Source organism: Pelophylax lessonae, assembly GCF_965119305.1.
Source record: "Pelophylax lessonae genome assembly, chromosome: 2".
NCBI classification, from domain to species: Eukaryota; Metazoa; Chordata; class Amphibia; order Anura; family Ranidae; genus Pelophylax; species Pelophylax lessonae.
The window spans coordinates 151,473,425-151,491,649 of NC_138769.1; the positions used below are offsets into that span (position 1 = coordinate 151,473,425).

Genomic DNA, 18,225 nt, shown 5'->3' on the forward strand with positions numbered 1-18,225 from the left:
GACAAAAAAATGGATTTTTGTAAAATCTTACCGTAAAATCCTTTTCTCTTAAGCTCATTGACAGACGTAGTCCTCGTTGATTACTAACAACTCGGGTTATACTGCCCTCTACAGGAGTAGGACTAGACAGGAAAGAAAACGTTCTGGCCACACCCTAGGGGCAGTCCCAGAGGGTATATCCTCTCACTTCCTGCTACAGCAAATCAGTTATGTCACAAAGCAGTGTTTAGAGAATTTAACCCAAACCAACTCAAAAACAGAGGGGCGGGTACTACGTCTGTCAATGAGCTTAAGAGAAAAGGATTTTACGGTAAGATTTTACAAAAATCCATTTTTCTCTGTCGCTCATTGACAGACGTAGTCCTCGTTGATTACTAACAACTCGGGACGTCCCAAAGCAGTACCACAAATGAGGGGTGGGCTAACAGAAATCAAAATCCAGAAGGCCCAACCGGAGCCAACCAGAAGCATCAAGGACTCATCGAGCAAAAGATGAGACCTAAGTGAAAAACCCAACAAACCCTTGAGATAGACCAACAGTCTCCTCAGATTGCGGCCTGCAGAACCTTGCGGCCAAAAGAGGCATCTGACGATGCCATCACATCAACTTTATAAAAATGATGTAAAGGTATGAACCGACGATCAAGTCATCGCCTTGAAAACCTGGATCGCTGACGCCTGATGGCGGAAGACCCAGGAAACACTAGGCGCCCGAGTAGAGTGCGCCTTAACAGGGAACGGAGGATTCCGACCCTTAATAGAATAAGCCTGTACCACCGTCTGAATGGTCCATCTAGATATGGTCGCGGCAGACACAGGCAACCCCCTTCTAGGGCTATCCGTGATCACAAAAAGTGAGTTCGTCTTACGAAACAAGTTCGTAGTAGTCAAGTGTACCCTGATTGTCTGAACCCCATCCAAGGAGTGTAATCCCAAGGATGGCTAGTCTTAGGACACGGGGAAGGTAACACAATATCTTTATTCAGATGAAAACTCTGAAAACCACTTTAGGAAGGAAGGATGGATTCGGAAGAAGAACCACCTTATCCCTATGAACCCCCAGATATGGGGAACGACAAGATAATGCGACAAGATAATGCGGCCAGTTCTGACACCCTGCGTGCAGAAGTAATGGCCACCAAGAAGGCCACCTTCTGGGATAATGTAAGCAAGGGAATCTCCCTAATATCTTCCAAGAGAAGTTTCTGAAGAACCGACCACACTAAATTAAGATCCCAGGCGGTAAGGGTGCACGCACCGGCGGAGCCAGATGTCGCACCCCCTGGATGAAATTCCGCACCAAGGAATGATTAGCCAAAAATTTCTGAAAGAAGATTGCTAACGCTGAAACCTGACCCTTGATGTGCTCAAGGACAGTTTCTGCTCAACCCTTTGTTGCAGACAGACCAAGATTCGGGTCACCGAATAGGTATGTGGGGGAAATCCAAGAGATTCACACCACGCAATATAAGACTTCCATGTGCTGGAAGTCGCTTTCCTTGCTTTAACTAGAGGTAGGAATAACTGAAGCGGACACTCCCTTGTCCTTCAGTACCTGGGTCTCAATGGCCAGGCCATTAAGCCAGCGATAGTAAAACAAGATGGAAGATCGGTCCCTGAGACCGCAAATCCTCCCTGAGAGGAAGTCTCCAAGGAGCGTCCGCGACTAGCCTCACCAAGTCGGCGTACCAGGCTCGACGAAGTCAGTCCGGAATTTCCAGAATAACTGGAATTCCCTCCACCTCTATCCTGCAAAGAAGTTCTCGCAGAAACTTGAGAGGATGGAAGGCATGCCGTAGCTGATACTGCCCCCACGGGGCGATCAGCGTTTCTGCTGCGTCCGCTAGAGGATCGCGGGTGCGAGCTACAAACCTCCACACCTTCCTGTTGAGCCAAGGTGCCAACAGATCCACATCCGGGGTGCCCCAATGAAGGGACAGCTAGTGAAAAACCTCTGGATGAAGAGGCCATACCCCTTGATCCAGAATCTGATGGCTGAAATAATCTGCCTGCCGATTTCCCACCCCCGGAGTGAACACTGCGGGGAGATCCGGAACAAACCGTTCCGTCCAATGAAAGATGCTAGTCGTTTCGATGGCCACCAGGACACTCTAAGTGCCCCTTTCTTGACATAAGTCACGACCGTGGCATAGCGCGATAGGATCCGAATCGGGCTGCTCTAGAGCTGCTCGGTCCAGTAAATCAGACAAAATCTGATCGCTCTCAGTTCCGATACCCTATTGGTAACCTGGATGCTATCGGAAGGAATGACTTTCCCTGGTTGAGCATCGGAGACTTCCTGGTCCGCTCGCTCAACCGGATCCGATTGTCCAGGAAATCGGAATTCTGATTCCATTAGAAAAAAATCTCCTTCAGGAGAATTCGGGTATGAGACTGGGTATACGGTACTGCCTCTAAGAAGGCCACCATCAGTCCCAGCCAATTGACGGACAGCAACATCCGAATCGTTGACTGAACCTTCTGGAGTTTCTCCGCAAGGAGAAACTTTCTTGCCCAGGATGTATCCAACATTAGGCCCAGATAGTTCAGTCTCCTGGTGGGAACCAGGGATGATCTTTGGGAAAGCGAAGAAAACGCTGATGTCCTGCGATGATGGGGATATAAGGATAGGCATCCTAAATGTCTATGGACGCCAGGAAATCCCCCTGATGCAGGGAGGCCACCACTGTTCGGATGGCCTCCATCTCTCCCCAAGTCCAGAAATTGGACGCACCTTGCCCTCTTTCCTGGGCATTGTGAACAGGTTCGAATAGAACCCCTGAAACCGTTCAATGTTAGAAGGGAAGAATCGCACCGGTGGAAGTGATCGAAACTCGATCCTGTATCCTGACCGTATGACCTTCCTTTAAAGAGGGATTCCTCAAACGGATAGCGCCTAGCCATGCGTTTGGAAATAACAGGGGTTCGTTTCAAAACGACCCCATTGGGGTAAAGGAAAATCCTTCGCCCTTTTGGTAGGCTAACAAGTACCAAAAAGGAATCTCAGTCTCAGCTACCTCTGCCGGTGTAACCTCAAGACTAAAGGTTTCCCGGACGGACACAACTAATGCATCCACCACTCTTGTGCTATGGCGGAGGCAGAAACGTTCTCTTCACTGCTGAGGAGACATTACCTGAGACAACAGCCCCATAAGAGGGACCTGCAGCTGCATTGACCAGCTCCGAATCAGTATCTGAAGTATCAGATAAAAAATGGGGTAGGCGGGGGTCACTTCTTGACCCCCGTCCCTGACAGGCCACCTCCACCCGGGATACCAAAGACTTCAAAACTGCTGAAAATGCATTAAAAACAAGTGGGGTACTGGAGGGTCCTGCGGCCACCTTGAGGGGGATCAGGTGGGGATACCTATGCGGCAGAGTCAATGATTATACAAGACATTTGCCAGCGACAAAAAAAAAAAAAAAAAAAAATGACAAAGTAAAAAACTTTTTTTTTTTTTTTTGTATCCCCCAGCGCAACAGCGCCCCTCAGTGTTACCTGCCTTTTTGGACCCCACAGAGAGAGAGAGAGACCCCAAGGCTCATCCCTGATGCACAGAAGTTTTCTATCAGCTTGCTCAGTGCTGTCCTGTTACAGACAGGAAGTCTTTGGCCCTTTTTCCTGGGTAAAGGAGGCGGCACCGCCTCCTGGCTCCACGAGGTGTTTGGTCACCTCAAACATGGCCGCCCCCATGCTGGAGACACAAGGCTACGCCAATATGGCGGCCTCGTGCGATCTGCCAGACAATGGCGGCGGCTTGTACAGGATTCTATGTTCGCCTGCGGGAGTATCTCGGCCCCACAACCTTCACCCTGATAGGGGTTAAGCCTGGCCGGTGGTACCGGACCCTGGCGGGCCGCATGCGGTCCGTGGGCCGTCGGAAGGCAGCTTCTCTGCCCTTGCTGGAGGAATGGCGATCTGGACTGCAGTGATACAGGCATAGGCATCGCCCTGTGAATACCTCTGACAGGTAAGATACCTCTTGCTTCATTAGTAATGCCCATTCTAGTACTGCCACTGACTTCAGTCACCTTTACAGTTTTAAAATGACATTAGATAGTCAGCTCCCAAACCAAGCCTCCTGGTTTCTGTTCACAAAAATCACACTCAAATTGGGGGGATCTGTGACCTGTTATAGGATAGAGGGGAAACCCATCCTACCATTCCAGAGAGGGGCCCGCGTTCACCACAAACCCGTCAGGGGGAAAGGGGGAACATACTACTCACCATACCGGAACCAGGCGGGCGCCACTCCTGACAGAACCCCTCTCCACCGGGGTGGGGGGGCTGTCGACCAGTACGGACGCCGTGACTCTTGGTCATTGGCGTTCAAGCGAGACGTTTAACTCGCAGGGTCAGTCCCCGTCCAGTGGGACTATGTCGCGGCCGACCCAGCGCGGAGCTATGGCCTGCATGCGCTCGTAGGCTGAACTGGGGTGACCACTGGATCTCAACATCCAGCCCGTCGCCCAGTTACAGCTTGCTTGCTTGAAGATCTCACAGGAACACTGGAGAAAAAAGCTGTCTAAAAAAAAATCTTTCTAAGAAAAAAATCCTGCCAGGACCGAATATCCTAGCAAGGCATCTAGGTCCTTACTCCTAACTAGACAGAAAAAAACTGATTTGCTGTAGCAGGAAGTGAGAGGATATACCCTCTGGGACTGCCCCTAGGGTGTGGCCAGAACGTTTTCTTTCCTGTCTAGTCCTACTCCTGTAGAGGGCAGTATAACCCGAGTTGTTAGTAATCAACGAGGACTACGTCTGTCAATGAGCGACAGAGAAAATACAGCTTTCGGAGAGATTCTGACGATAATCTGATCGTTAGTGCACAGCTTTCAAGAGCCGATCACGAACAGTTCATGCTAAATTATCCGTTTAAAGAGGAAGTAAACCCGCTGAAAAAAATGTGAAAAAAAAAAAAAACCTGTAAAGACAAAGGCAAAATGAGCTCGTATGCATCGCATACTAGCTCATTATGAAGTACTTACCTGAAAACGAAGCCCCCGCAGTCCTGACAGGATGGCTGACATGCTCGGCCGTCCTGCTTCCTGGATTGCATCCTCCGGCCATCTGATTGGCCGGAGGCGCGATTACATCACTTGCCATTTACGGCACTGGGCTCTGAAGGAACGGCACGGGTGGCCATTCCTTCAGAGCGCATGCGCCGATGATGTCATCGACTGCATGCACTATAAATATTTCCTAAACGGTACATGTTTAGGAGACATTTATAGCACCTATAGGTAAGCCTTAATATAGGCTTACCTATAGGTAAATGTCAACAAAGTGGGTTTACAACCTCTATAATCAGTACAGTACTCATCTGAAAAAAAATAAACAGAAGCCCAAGACCACAAATGCTCAGAAACAAAAGAATACATTACATTACATATTACAATACATTACATCACTTCCGAAGTTGTATTCTGTTGTACGAGAATTTTCGTAAGTTTAGTAACCTCTTCATTTTTTATATGAGACTAGCATGCAAAAAAAAAAAGCGGCGATTATTCGTGTGATATTTGCATTGTGTGTACGAGGCATTAGGCTGTTAACACTAGTAAATAGATAAGAAGGTATATTAGATTTATTTTTATTTTTTTTTTATCTATACATTTCTGGATTTCTGGCCTAGGCCAAAATAATATCATACATCCCAGGAGTCTTCATGGGAATTTTTTTTACCTTCAACTGGAGAAGGAGCCATCTAAGCTACGCACACCCACCTGCCTGCATGCCTGAACTAAGAGCAGATGGATTCCAGGAGTAAATGCTACATGAATCCTCTGCCTTTACTCAAGATGGCCATGGCTAGAAATTCTAGTGGGAAGGGTTTTCTCAACGAAATAAGGCATGGGGACATGGATAAATAGATGAGTTTGTTTTAAACGTTAAAAATGAATCAAATAGCATTTTCAGGTTGTGGTCCTCAGTTTAGTTCCGCTTTAAGAATCCAAAGTACTATAGAAGCTACAATCCACTTTGCACTGTGATCTGACAGACAATATGTTCAGTGATGCCGGTGTTCCGTGAAAAAACCCTACCCGTGAAAATTCCCTACCCTCGTCACTTCCTGTACATCTACACCTACGTCATGGAACAGCTGAGCAGCTTACCACTGCGCATGCTCATAGCTGCGGAGGGTAAGGAATTTTCACAGGGTAGTGTTTTGTAACATTACACCGCATCAGTTGTTGCCACGGGTACATTAAATCATCTCCGCTGCAACATTAAATCATCTCCGCTCCAACCCCTCACTTCCCTGATCTCGGCTCCTAAATGTAAAAGCGGCGGCGGGTCTATGAAAATATAACTCACAGAGCCGAGATCTCCGTGATTTATATTTTCATAGACCCGCCGCTGCTTTTATATTTTAGAGCCGAGATCAGGGAAGTGAGGGGTTGGAGCGGAGATGATTTAATGAACCCGCGGCAACAGCTGATGCAGTGTAACGTTACAAAACCCTACCCCGTGAAAATTCCCTACCATCTGGAGCTGTGAGCATGCGCAGTGGGAAGCTGCTCAGCTGTTCAATGACGTATGTGCACAGGAAGTGACGAGGGTAGGGAATTTTAACGTTACACCGGCCTTGACATGAATAAAGAATTAAATTTCTCAGCAAGTGGTACTTGCAACCCTCAGGGGCACATATGACAGCAGAGTACCCCTGTCATACTATAGCCAGTAAAATTTTTCTTTTTTTTTTTTCTAAGTGCTTGGGAAAACACAAATACATACCCGGTCAACTGCATGCAGTCTGCACAAACCAGCAATAGAGAGATGGTTTATGGAACCATTTGACAATATGTCCAATTCTTTTCAATGTGCAAAGAGCTAGTTATAGAAACTTACCTTTATATAACCTAGAGGAGCCAAAGTGTCCATAAGAAAAAGACTCCATGGGTCATCAAAGGCCAGATCTGATAGGAAGTTTACTATCTTTGAATTCACTTCTTGCAGTCTAAAATACAAACAACAATGTGTATGTGAACAGGAATTGTTTTTTTTTTTTTAAGTTACATCATGGGTTCACACATACATACACTATATTACCAAAAGTATTGTGACGCCGGCCTTTACATGCCCATGAACTTTAATGGCACTCCAGTCTTAGTCCATAGGGTTCAATATTGAACCCTTTGCAGCTATAACAGCTTCAACTCTTCTGGGAAGGCTGTCCACAAGGTTTAGGAGTGTGTCTATGGGAATGTTTGACCATTCTTCCAGAAATACATTTGTGAGGTCAGGCACTGATGTTGGAGAGAAGGCCTGGGCCGCAATCTGCGGTCTAATTAATCCCATAGGTGTTCTATTGGGTTGAGGTCGGGACTCGGTGCAGGCCAGTTAAGTTCCTCCATCCCATGTCTTTATGGACCGAGCTTTCCTAAACCTCGTGAACAGCCTTCCCAGAAGAGTTGAACCTGTTATAGCTGCAAAGGATGGGCCAACTCAATATTGAACCCTACGGACCAAGACTGGGATGCCATTGAAGTTAATGTGGGTGTAAAGGCAGGCGCCCCAATACCTTTGGTAATATAATGTATGTAAATTAGGGCTGAAACAACTAATCGACTAATCGACAACTAATCGATTATGAAAATAGTTGTCAACTATTTTTGTTAACGATTAATCGGTAAGCCGATTAGTTGTCCTGCATACAGAATGCATTCTTTGTTTACATATCAGAAAATACAGTGCAACGCACATACAGCTCAGTACACCGTCCATACATGTATGTAGATGGCAGAGAACTTGTGAATGTGTGAGGAGTAATGCCTCGTGGGAAATGTAGTCCTGGGCAAGAGAAGGAACCAAGTGATTCTAAAGGCAGAGGTTTTTTTACATTCTATACAGTACTATACTTTGCTGCATCCTATAGGGCAGTGATGGCGAACCTTGGCACCCCAGATGTTTTGGAAATACATTTCCCATGATCCTCAACTACACTGCAGAGTGCATAAGCATCATGGGAAATGTAGTTCCAAAACATCTGGGGTGCCAAAGTTCGCCATCACTGCTATAGGGGCACTTTGATGGCAGGAGGGGCCAGAAGTGCCGTGGGGGGGGGGGCGGGGGCAGAAGAGGAGAATGAGTGCTGCTCTGTGCAAAATCATTACACAGATGCAGGTAAGTATGACAAGATTGTTGTTAAAAAGGAAAAAATTCAACGTTTTTCAATCACTTTAAGGGCTCTGTGCAGGGAAGATGAGCATCTGAACCCAGAAAAGGTGGAGGCCAATAGACTAGAGGTGATATAAGGCATTACAATTACATTTTAAAGTAAAAGTTTTTACTAGTATTTAAGTATAAGTATAATAGAAAATTAGCAAAACAGTGTTTTATGTCTTTTAAAAATATTGATCTCTGAATCTGATGTGTACCACATTTAAACCTCTAATAATACATATATCTGTCTCAGAGTGGATTAAATATCCAAGTATATAGCTGGATATTTATATTTACCACTGAATACAGATATTCAAGAATATTACCTAAATTATACACCAACCTTTTTTTTTTTTTTGAGGTTTTTATCCGATTAATTGAAACAATAATCGGCCAACTAATCGATTATGAAGATAATCGTTAGTTGCAGCCCTAATGTACATCAGTGGCACATAACTACAACAATAGCATCATGTTCACGCTTCTTATCTGCATAGAAAAACACTAAAGAAAACATACCTGGCTCTAAAAGTGATTTGCCATAACTATTGCTCTTTTTAGTCATCGGACTGCTATTTCCAGCTCTCAGGACTTAAACTAAGATTCATTAGGGCAAATTTGTTAATCAAGCCATTTGTTGTCATTTTTTTTAAAGCGTCAAAATACAAATACCCCAGCATGGGGCTTCAAGAGTAAGAAGGACTATTAAAAAAAGAAGACTGATGGACAGAGTAAGAGTAAAAATTATAATTAGGGTGAAATATAGATGAGCCATACAATTAAATCTCAAGGTTGGAGATTTCCATCTGGCTGCAACATGGATTCCTGTATGTTTGCCAGTATGTTGACTTGATAGCATGAGTCATCTTTACTTCTAGTCTGAATCCCAGCAAGAAAGAACACAATGATCCTTTTATTATATGCAGCAAAGTGCTGGATAGGCACATTAGGCAAATTGAACAACCAGTTTAAAGTAAAATTTAATTATTGAGCACAGAATACATAAAGTGGAACTTTAGTCATAAAATTAATTCTTACTAGATTACTTCAGGCTGGCCCCTTTTGCAGGTATAGCTATGTAAAACACTTAAAATAAGTGCCTATAGCCCTATACTGTTTACAATCCAGTAATACCCCTGCTCTGTACATGCTCAGTTGTTCTTCATTATTTGGCATTTTTAGGCACTGCTGAGTTTGGAGAGGCCAATATGCTGACAGCCTTAAAGGATTGTAAAGGCAGAAGTTTTTTTTTTTTCTTAATGCATTCTATGCATTAAAATAAAATAAAAAAACTTCTGTTTGCAGCAGCCTCCCTCAGCCCCCCTAACTTACCTGAGCCCATCTTTATCCAGCGATGTTGCAGGAGTTTCTCAGCTGCCCAGGACTCCCTTCCTCATCGGCTGAGACAGCAGCGAGGCGCTATTGGCTCCAGCTGCTGTCAATTAAAGTCAGTCAGCCAATCAGGAGAGGGGGCGGGGCCAGGTCACAGCTCCATGTCTGAATGGGCAGGGTCAGGAACACAGAAGACGGACCCGAGAAGAGGAGGATCCGGTGCAAAACCAACTGCACAGAGCACGTAAGTAGAACATGTTTGTTATTTAAAAAAAAAAAAAGAAGACTTTACAATGACTTTAAAAACGGAATTAAACCCTCCGATTCTTTACAGCCAAGGAAGCCGCTTCGGTTTGATTTGCAACTGCCATTGTGCTGCACATGTGATCAGTTATGACTCCATATATTTGATGGTTTGACAGTTTGGTTGAAGACACAAGAAAATATAACAGTTAGCAATCCCAGCATTCCAGAAATGTAACTGTTTATTGAAACTGTTAAACTGATGGATTTAGTTCTGCTTTATGATTTACTGCTGTTCAGGGGCTCTGGGCTTCAGAAAATTGGCAACCTCCAGCAAGAAGAAACAGGAGCAATGCTGGAGGCAATTTACAGCACACACTAATTTTGGTAGCAGAATTATTCATGTGGAATGTATGTTTCTTGCTAAAGAACTTTTTTTACCAGGGTGTTATTGGTAAATTTCTTCTTTAACCACTTCCATACCGCTTGACGTCATATGACGTCCTGGGCTTTGAGAGGGGATATCTGAATGATGCTTGCAGCTGCAGGCATCATTCAGATATTGTTTTTTAGCCGGTGTTTCTCTTCACCATAAGAAAAATCATAGCAGCTGTTTAGCCGCCCGATTATTCTTACAGGCGGCGGGAGGGGACGTCCTAACCCCCCCCCCCCCTGCCGCCCACTGGTGTTTCTACCATTTGATTCGTGTGATCGGCGAGCCAGAGAAGGAATCCTCTGGCAGCAGAAATACACCATAGAGAATACTGAGGACCAGATGCCCCCGGCAGTCTCTATGACTCTCAGAGGCCCAGCCTGGCACTTGTAAATGCTGCCGTGATGTTAGCTGGATAGCCGAGATTGTTTTTTTTTTTTTTGAGCTTAGGCTTTTCCAGTCTTATTGACCCCCAGATCTCTCCATAAAGAGGACCTGTCATGCACTATTCCTATTACAAGGGATGTTTACAATACATGTTTATAGGTATAAAAGTGAAAAAAAAAAAAAAATGAAGGGAAAGTGTAAAAAAAATAAATATAAAATTAACAATAAAAAAAAAAAAAAAAAAAAAGGTAAAATGCCCCCGTCCCCGCATGCAGAAGTGAACGCATATGTTCGTTGCACCCACATATATATATGGCGTTCAATCAACACATGTGAGGTATCACGGCAAACGTTCGAGCAAGAGCAACAATTCCAACCCTCTGTAACTCTAAACAAGTAACTGGTAAAAAAAAAATGTAAAGCGTTGCCTATTGAAATTTTTTAAATACTGAAGTTTGGCACCATTCCACAAGTGTGCGCAGTTTTAAAGCGTGACATGTTAGGTTTCTATTAACTCGGCATAACATCATCTTTCACATCATACAAATAAAATTGTGCTGCGCAAATACCGGGTGACATAAAAAGTTGCAAAGATCGCCATTTTATTCCCTAGGGTCTCTGCTAAAAAAAAAAAAAAAAACATATATAATGTTTGGTTCTGAGTAATTTTCTAGTAAAAAAATGATTTATACATGTAGGAGCGGAGTGCCAGAATTGGCCCGGTATGGAAGTGGTTAAGTATTGCCCAGTCACACCATATGCATTGGAAAAGGTTGCCCAGAGCAGTCCGAATGCAAAGACAAAGCAGTTTGTCTTGTTTACTATGAAGTCAGTTTATGCCACTGTGCTGTGGTGGTGTGCATTGAAAAAAGTACTGCATGCAGTTTTTGTTTTCAGTGCAGTGTGTTGCAATGCAAACCACTGCAATGCAACACTGCTAAGGTGAAGATCTAACAAAAAAACAGCAAACAGTGTGATGCGCTGGAATTGCTGACCTGCACTGTTCCTCCCAGCACACATCAGCGGCCACGTCCTCAGAGTGGCTGCTGGTGTGAATGAGCCCTTAGTCCACCTTTTCGCAAAAAGCAGCAACATTAATCTAATAATTATTGGGCCTTTACGAATTTTTGAAATGCTCTTGCAAAGTATTCCACAAGCTTTAAGTCCATACTGAGATATGGATATGCTAGAAGAAGTGAACTTTGAACCATAGAGCGGAGTCACACAGCTGCGCCAGAAAGAAATCACAGTATTCAGCAGGAAGATGAACTCTGGAAGCCTTTAGTGTAATCTATGCATCACTGTTTATGTGATGAAAAAGGATATCAACCACAAATGGAGTATAGTGTTTTTATTGAGTCATTTGACTCTTGAGCTAGTCATTGACGTTTCAAATCTTGGCTGGTTCAGCAGGGACCAGCCGAGATTCAAACCATGTATGGGCAGGCAGGTGGATTGGACGACACGATGGATCAAATTGACTACAACCTGTTTTTTTAGGATGAGAATATTACCAGCAGCTATAGCCGCTAGCAATAATCACTGTGTTCTCCAGGTGCAACACGGTGCACCCAATTTTTTCAGGAAAGAAGATCGTATCATCTACGGCTGGCTTTAGACCTATACTGTGGGAAAGAGCAGTAAAGCACAACCACTGTGAATCCCTGCTGAGCAGGGTGCAGAGCCTTGGTATGTAATAGGCAAATATATCTGCTTTCAGATGCATTTCTTATTGCAAATAATCCATAGAAAGAAATATATGCTTATATACACTGAAAGATATATTAACTGTATACTTCATTCTGCAGTTTGACACTAAGTAATATTAATATCTATAAGGAATTGATTACACCCTTTACTTGGGGAAACTTTTAGAAAGTTAGGCCTAACATAACCTAAAGGCAAGTTCACATGTGGCACATACAGTGGATATAAAAAGTCTGCACACCCCTGTTAAAATGTCAGGTTGCTGTGATGTAAAAAAAAAAAATGAGACAAAGATAAATCATTTCAGAACTTTTTCCACCTTTAATATGATGTATAAACTGTACAGATGCCTTAACTGGAGCCTATTAGACAAATGTAGCCCACATCCCTAAATAAGTAACACTACACATAGATTCCCTCAATTGCAGGACTTTTAAGGGCAAAATATGAAAAAAATCTATAATCAAGGTGGAGTAGAAGAGAAAAAAAAAAAGAAAGAAATTTCTCAAAGCACATAGTAAATTTTATTTAACATCAAGGTTATTAAAAAAAATGTAACCTAAAGAAATGCTAGGTACATATAAACTATTTAAAATACAATGCGGTTGACATAGACATACAGAAAACTGGTAATTTGAAAAGCACTTGCTCAAAAACATAGGCAGCTGAGACCCAACGCGTTTTGAAATAATGAGGTTTTCCTCTTCCTCAGGGGTCTATAAGTGCATATCTATGTATACAAGTATTCAAAAAGTTCAGATATTGTTGACTAATGAAACCGCAAATACCAAAAAACAACAATAACAACTCATGTGAGGCTGCAATCGATCAAACTACCAGGTGTCCCACATATCGGAATGCAATATTCAGGGGTCCACGAGATAGACTCTTCAACAGTATGCAAGATTTAAATCCGCTATGAGAGGGGAATATGAATTGAATTGAAGCACCAGGACCATCTGCTGGCTGGTGGTCACTTTGGAGCATGCACACGTGTCCTGCTTTGCAAGTATTTCCTTGAACGGGAACTGTCAGTGTTAAGACGGTGTAGACGACGGACTTGTCTGCAACTGACTGACCACCAACGCCACCGCCTAACAGGGCTTGACAAATTTGCCTGAAATCTAGGAGCCAGCTAAAAAAGTTAGGAGCCAGTTTTTTTTAAACAACCAAGCTTTATTTCCAAAAAAATAACATACTAAATTTACACATAAAGACGACTAGAACCCCACTCTCATCTATAGCACAATCGAATGGAAACAGACTGTCTGTCTCTTTCCATCCGATGCCATCTGATCCGATCCACGGGATGGATAGAAAATAGAACCACCATCCGTCTGTTTTTGGCGGACAGGACCAGATGGCGGCAGATTACTGTTCCATAGAGGAGAATGAAGGGTCCGATCAGGTCTGCCTGAAAAACTGACAGGCGGACCTGATCAGACAGCCCGTGTGAAAGGGGCCTTCGGCTGTGTGGCTGTGGCATGGCGATGAGAAAAAAAAAATTTTTTATTTTTTTTATAATAATTAAAAATATATATTTTTTAATAATTTAAAAAATAAATAAATAATAATAATAACCACACTTCCTGTCCACTTACCTTTAAGCAAAGGTAAGTGGACAGGGAGATGAATCCTGCAAAAACTTCCCTCTCATCTCCTCTTGGGAAGGAGATGGACAGGCATTGAGGACAGGCAGGGGAAACAGCTCATTAGTGACTGCTAGTCAAACTCCTGGCCACCACAAGAGGGTGCCAGTTCCCCCTTCTCTCATTGAAGAAGGCCGAAAAGCCGCGGCCTCAATTAGCGGATGGCGCAGTAGTCCGTGCACTCGGTGAGTGGGTGGGGGGCCGCAAAAGGGACAGGACACCTCCTGCAGTGCACCCCAGGCGCCAGGTCGCTAATTCTAGTCGCTATTGCGACCTGGCGTCCGGGGTTTGTCGAGCCCTGGCTTAAAAGATTTGTCAAAATGACCTTGGAGTCACACACCCTTCAATGGGCCTTTACATTTTTTACTGTGCTTTACTTTAATTAATGGAACTTGGGTTTAAACGTTATCACACGAGTGGAGGCTTTCTCTCTTTTCATACATGACCATTGTGGATTAGTGCGCAAGAAGACACCTTGCCATCATTCATCCTACTTGGTTGTCTGTGTTGGTATTTAAAACCCCAAAATGCACATGCCCACACCATGAGAATGGGGGGGGGGGGGGCTATGATCTCTGGAAAGAGTCTAATCATTGGGAGCGGTTCTGGCACATTGGTGGTGGATTATTTTAAGGTGCTCTGAATGTTATTCATGAAGAGCCACACCTGGATAGCGTATATGGGACTCTGAATACTGAGAGGATCTCATCCAGGACTGTTTTCACTGTCAGCATGATTGCTTTTAGCACGTTGTGGGACATTATATTTTTAGTTACACTTTTTGTCTCCTTTTTTTACATTTTTGAAATGAATTAATTTTATGTTATTTAACCACTTGCCGTCTGCTCACGTTGAGCCTACTGCGGCAAAGTGGTTCGTCGTCAGACACTCCCCTTTCTCGGCAGCGCGCTCGCACCGCCGGAGGCTCGCTCCCGCTGTATTCAGTCACAGCGGGAGTCGGGCCAGGGGAGGAGCAGCGGCGATCGCCGCTGCTCTTCCCAGATCGTCGGGGAATCGAGTGTGGAGATCCGCCCGCCTGTGTAAACACAAGCGGGCGGATCTCTGAAGTGACAGGCAGGGTCAGATTGCAGGGTTCAGCATAGTTGAACCCTCGATCTGTCCTTGTGTCACACAGTCACCTCCCCCCCCCCACACGTCAGTAAGCACCAGGCATACATTAACCCCTCCCTCTCCAATAAAATTAACCCCTTCCCTGCCAGTGTCATTTTTACAGTAACAGTGCATATATATATAGCACTGATTACTGCAGTAATGTCACTGGTACCCCCAAAAGTGTCAAAAATGTCAGTCAAGGGTCCGATCTGTCCGCCGCAATGTCGCAGTCCCGCAAAAAAAAAAAAAATCGCAGATCGCCGCCATTACGCGTTAAAAAAAAAAAACACCAAAAATGACAGAAATCTTTCCCTTTGTTAGTAAACGCAATAACTTTTGCGCAAACCAATCAAAATACGCTTATTGTGATTTTTTTTACCAGACATAGGTAGCATAAAACAAATTGGCCTCCCCCTGCTTGGCGCTGCGGGTGCTCCGGATGCCTAAATTGAGTGGGGGAATGGCGATGCCAGACGCAGTCCTCTACTATGAGGCATGTCATCTATCTCGCATTGTCGACTGGTACCGCCATGGTCCCATGAAGCAGTGGGTCCGCCTTGAACGTTTGTCCGTAGGGACTCCCCTAGAATCCGCCCTTTGGAGCCCAGACCCTGTACCCAGGGAATTGGATGCCCACCCGACCATAGGCTCCACGCTGGCGGTGGGAAGGCGTCTGTGCCACAATGGCCAGTTGGCGTCCTTTCCTTCGCCTCTCCTCCCGGTGATTGATAGCCCGGACTTCCTGCCCGGGGTAGATCAGCCCGGTTTTAGATCTCTGAGGACCGCTGGGGTTCACCAGGCTCGACACTTTGTGAGGGCTGGGGCTTGGATTTCGCGCTCCCATATGAACTCCACGGCACCCTTTACCTCTCTGTCCTTTTGGCAACGGATCCAGCTTGCTCATTTTCTACAAGCTCTTCCTTCGGCGTCTCTGTTTTCGAGAAGGCTCACGTATTTTGATGATTTGTGCTCTGACACCTCACCTCTACGCCACACGGTCTCCCTGGTCTACCGGGCTTTGGCCTCGCCGGACGAATCTTTCCGTCCCCCATTTATTGCCAAATGGGAAAGGGACTTGAATGTATCTTTTACGGACCATCAGGTTGAGAGGATATTATTCTTCACGTACAAGACCTCCCGCTGCTCGCGGTATCAGGAGGTGGGTTATAAGTGTTTAACCCGCTGGCACTATACCCCAGTTAGACTTCATCGAATGTTTCCGACCTGCCCAGATGTTTGTTGGAGGTGTGGGGAAGAGGTTGGAACCTACCTACATGTTTTCTGGTCATGTCCGCGTCTACAATCTTTCTGGACGGAGGTCCTACGCATTGCCCGGAAATTTACAGACCATCCCCTCACCCTGGACCCGGCCCTCTTCCTCCTTCATCATCATGAATATCCGAGGGCGTCCTATCGGAAATCAATTCTGCCGCTTCTGTTCACGGCGGCTAAAAGCTGCATCCCCCCGCTCTGGAAGCAGACGCAGCCTCCTACGGTAGCTATGTGGCTCCGCAGGGTTTCCTGCCTCAATGATATGGAAGATCTAGTAGCCACTGAGCACGGTACACGAGACAAGTTCCTGAAACGCTGGTTCTACTGGCATGAATTTAAGTATACTTCAGAATACACGGAGTTGCTTACCCGCTGATGATCGCGGGGCAGGGGTCGGCCGGCCTCCCCCCCCCTTGGTTCTCCCCTGACCCCTTCCTTCTTCTCCCTGGTCCCCTTCCCCCCTTCTTTTTCTTTGTCTATTTTCCATAGCTCCTCCTTTCCCTCGACTCTAGGCATACCGTCTATATATTTCTCCATCCTCTTTACCGCTTCTAGGAATTGGCTATTATATTATTGGCTCCTAATCAGGTTGTTTAGTCAGTTTCCTGGGGTGAAGCGGTGCGACACCCCTCTGAGGGACGTACCGCCAGTGAGCCCTCTGGTGTCTGCCGCGGCATTCCGGGGCGCTTTGGGGGGGCCTCCCTTCCCCGGTACCCGGCCATGAGATGGATGCCGGTGGGGTGGGGGGGGGGGTCTCCCTGAATGTGTCCTAAGAATTTATCTGTTTACTATTCAGCTCTAAAATGTTAGGCCGTTGGCTTCACGGAGGGTTTACATTATGTATCTGATGTGCTCTATAGACGATTTAGTGATACGTTGGTACCTTTTGAATTGCTGTCTGAATTGTCTATAATTTGTTATCAGCTCACTATACCTGTAATTTGGTTGTACCTGTTGTTGGTATGTGGTGTGCTTGTATGTTTCTTTCTAATAAAGAATTTTGAAAAAAAAAAAACAAATTGGCCGAAAATTTAAAAAAAATTTGATTTTTACATTTTTTTTGCGGGGAATTTCATATAAAAAATGTGAAAAATATTGTTATTTTTTCAAAATAAACGCTCTTTTTTTGTTTATAGCGCAAAAAGTAAAAATCGCACAGGTGATCAAATACCACCAAAAGAAAGCTCTGCTTGTGGGAAAAAAAGGACGTAAATTTCGTTTGGGTACAGCATCGCACGACCGCGCAATTGTCCGTTAAATTCGCACAGTGCCGAATCGCAAAAAGTGGCCCAGACGTAAGACAGCAAAATCCTCTAGTGGTAAAGTGGATAATGTTTATGGTATCATAAACGTGTATATATCTACTTATTTGAATCACTTTATGCACAACTTGCTGTAGGATATTGATTATATGTACACTAATGTGGGGATTATTGTTATTATAAGTTGTAGCATTATAAGACCAATTGACACAATATTGGCACAGCACTCACTTCAAAGGATTTATTTTTCAGCGCGAGGGATTATTATAAATTAAATTTTCCCTTATTTACAGACCGAAGTTCATCCCCTAGATCTGTAAATAAACTGAAAGATACAATGTTTCTTTTTATCTCTCTTTCAATACTTTGCCAGCTGATTTTTTTTTTTTTACAGCTATGAGCAGGGAACTGCTCTGCACTTGTTACATGAATCGTGGAAATGATGGATTAGGATCGTGTGTGTGTGTGTGTGTGTGTGTGTGTGTGTGTGTGTGTGTGTGTGTGTGTGTGTGTGTGTGGGGGGGGGGGGGATGCAGGTCTGTGCCATTCATTTTCCATAGCACCCAAAACGCAGAAGCAAACACACATTTTGCCATGTAAAAAAATGTTCCATGAGCTACCTTGCAACGTGTAGGGCAGCCCACTGGGATAAAAAAAACA

At 44.6% G+C, this 18,225-nt stretch overlaps 1 protein-coding gene across 3 annotated transcripts in view; it reads right to left on the reverse strand.

Moving 5' to 3' along the window:
• The window catches only part of INPP5K (inositol polyphosphate-5-phosphatase K), a gene marked incomplete at its 5' end in the record, with an annotated part of 119,723 nt that overhangs the window by 47,272 nt on the left and 54,226 nt on the right, over positions 1-18,225 (reverse strand). For all 3 annotated transcript variants that reach the window (XM_082247057.1, XM_082247056.1, XM_082247058.1), the window contains one exon: positions 6,854-6,962. In XM_082247057.1, the coding sequence (XP_082103183.1) occupies positions 6,854-6,962 (109 nt within the window). The remainder of the gene's footprint in view (positions 1-6,853; positions 6,963-18,225) is intronic.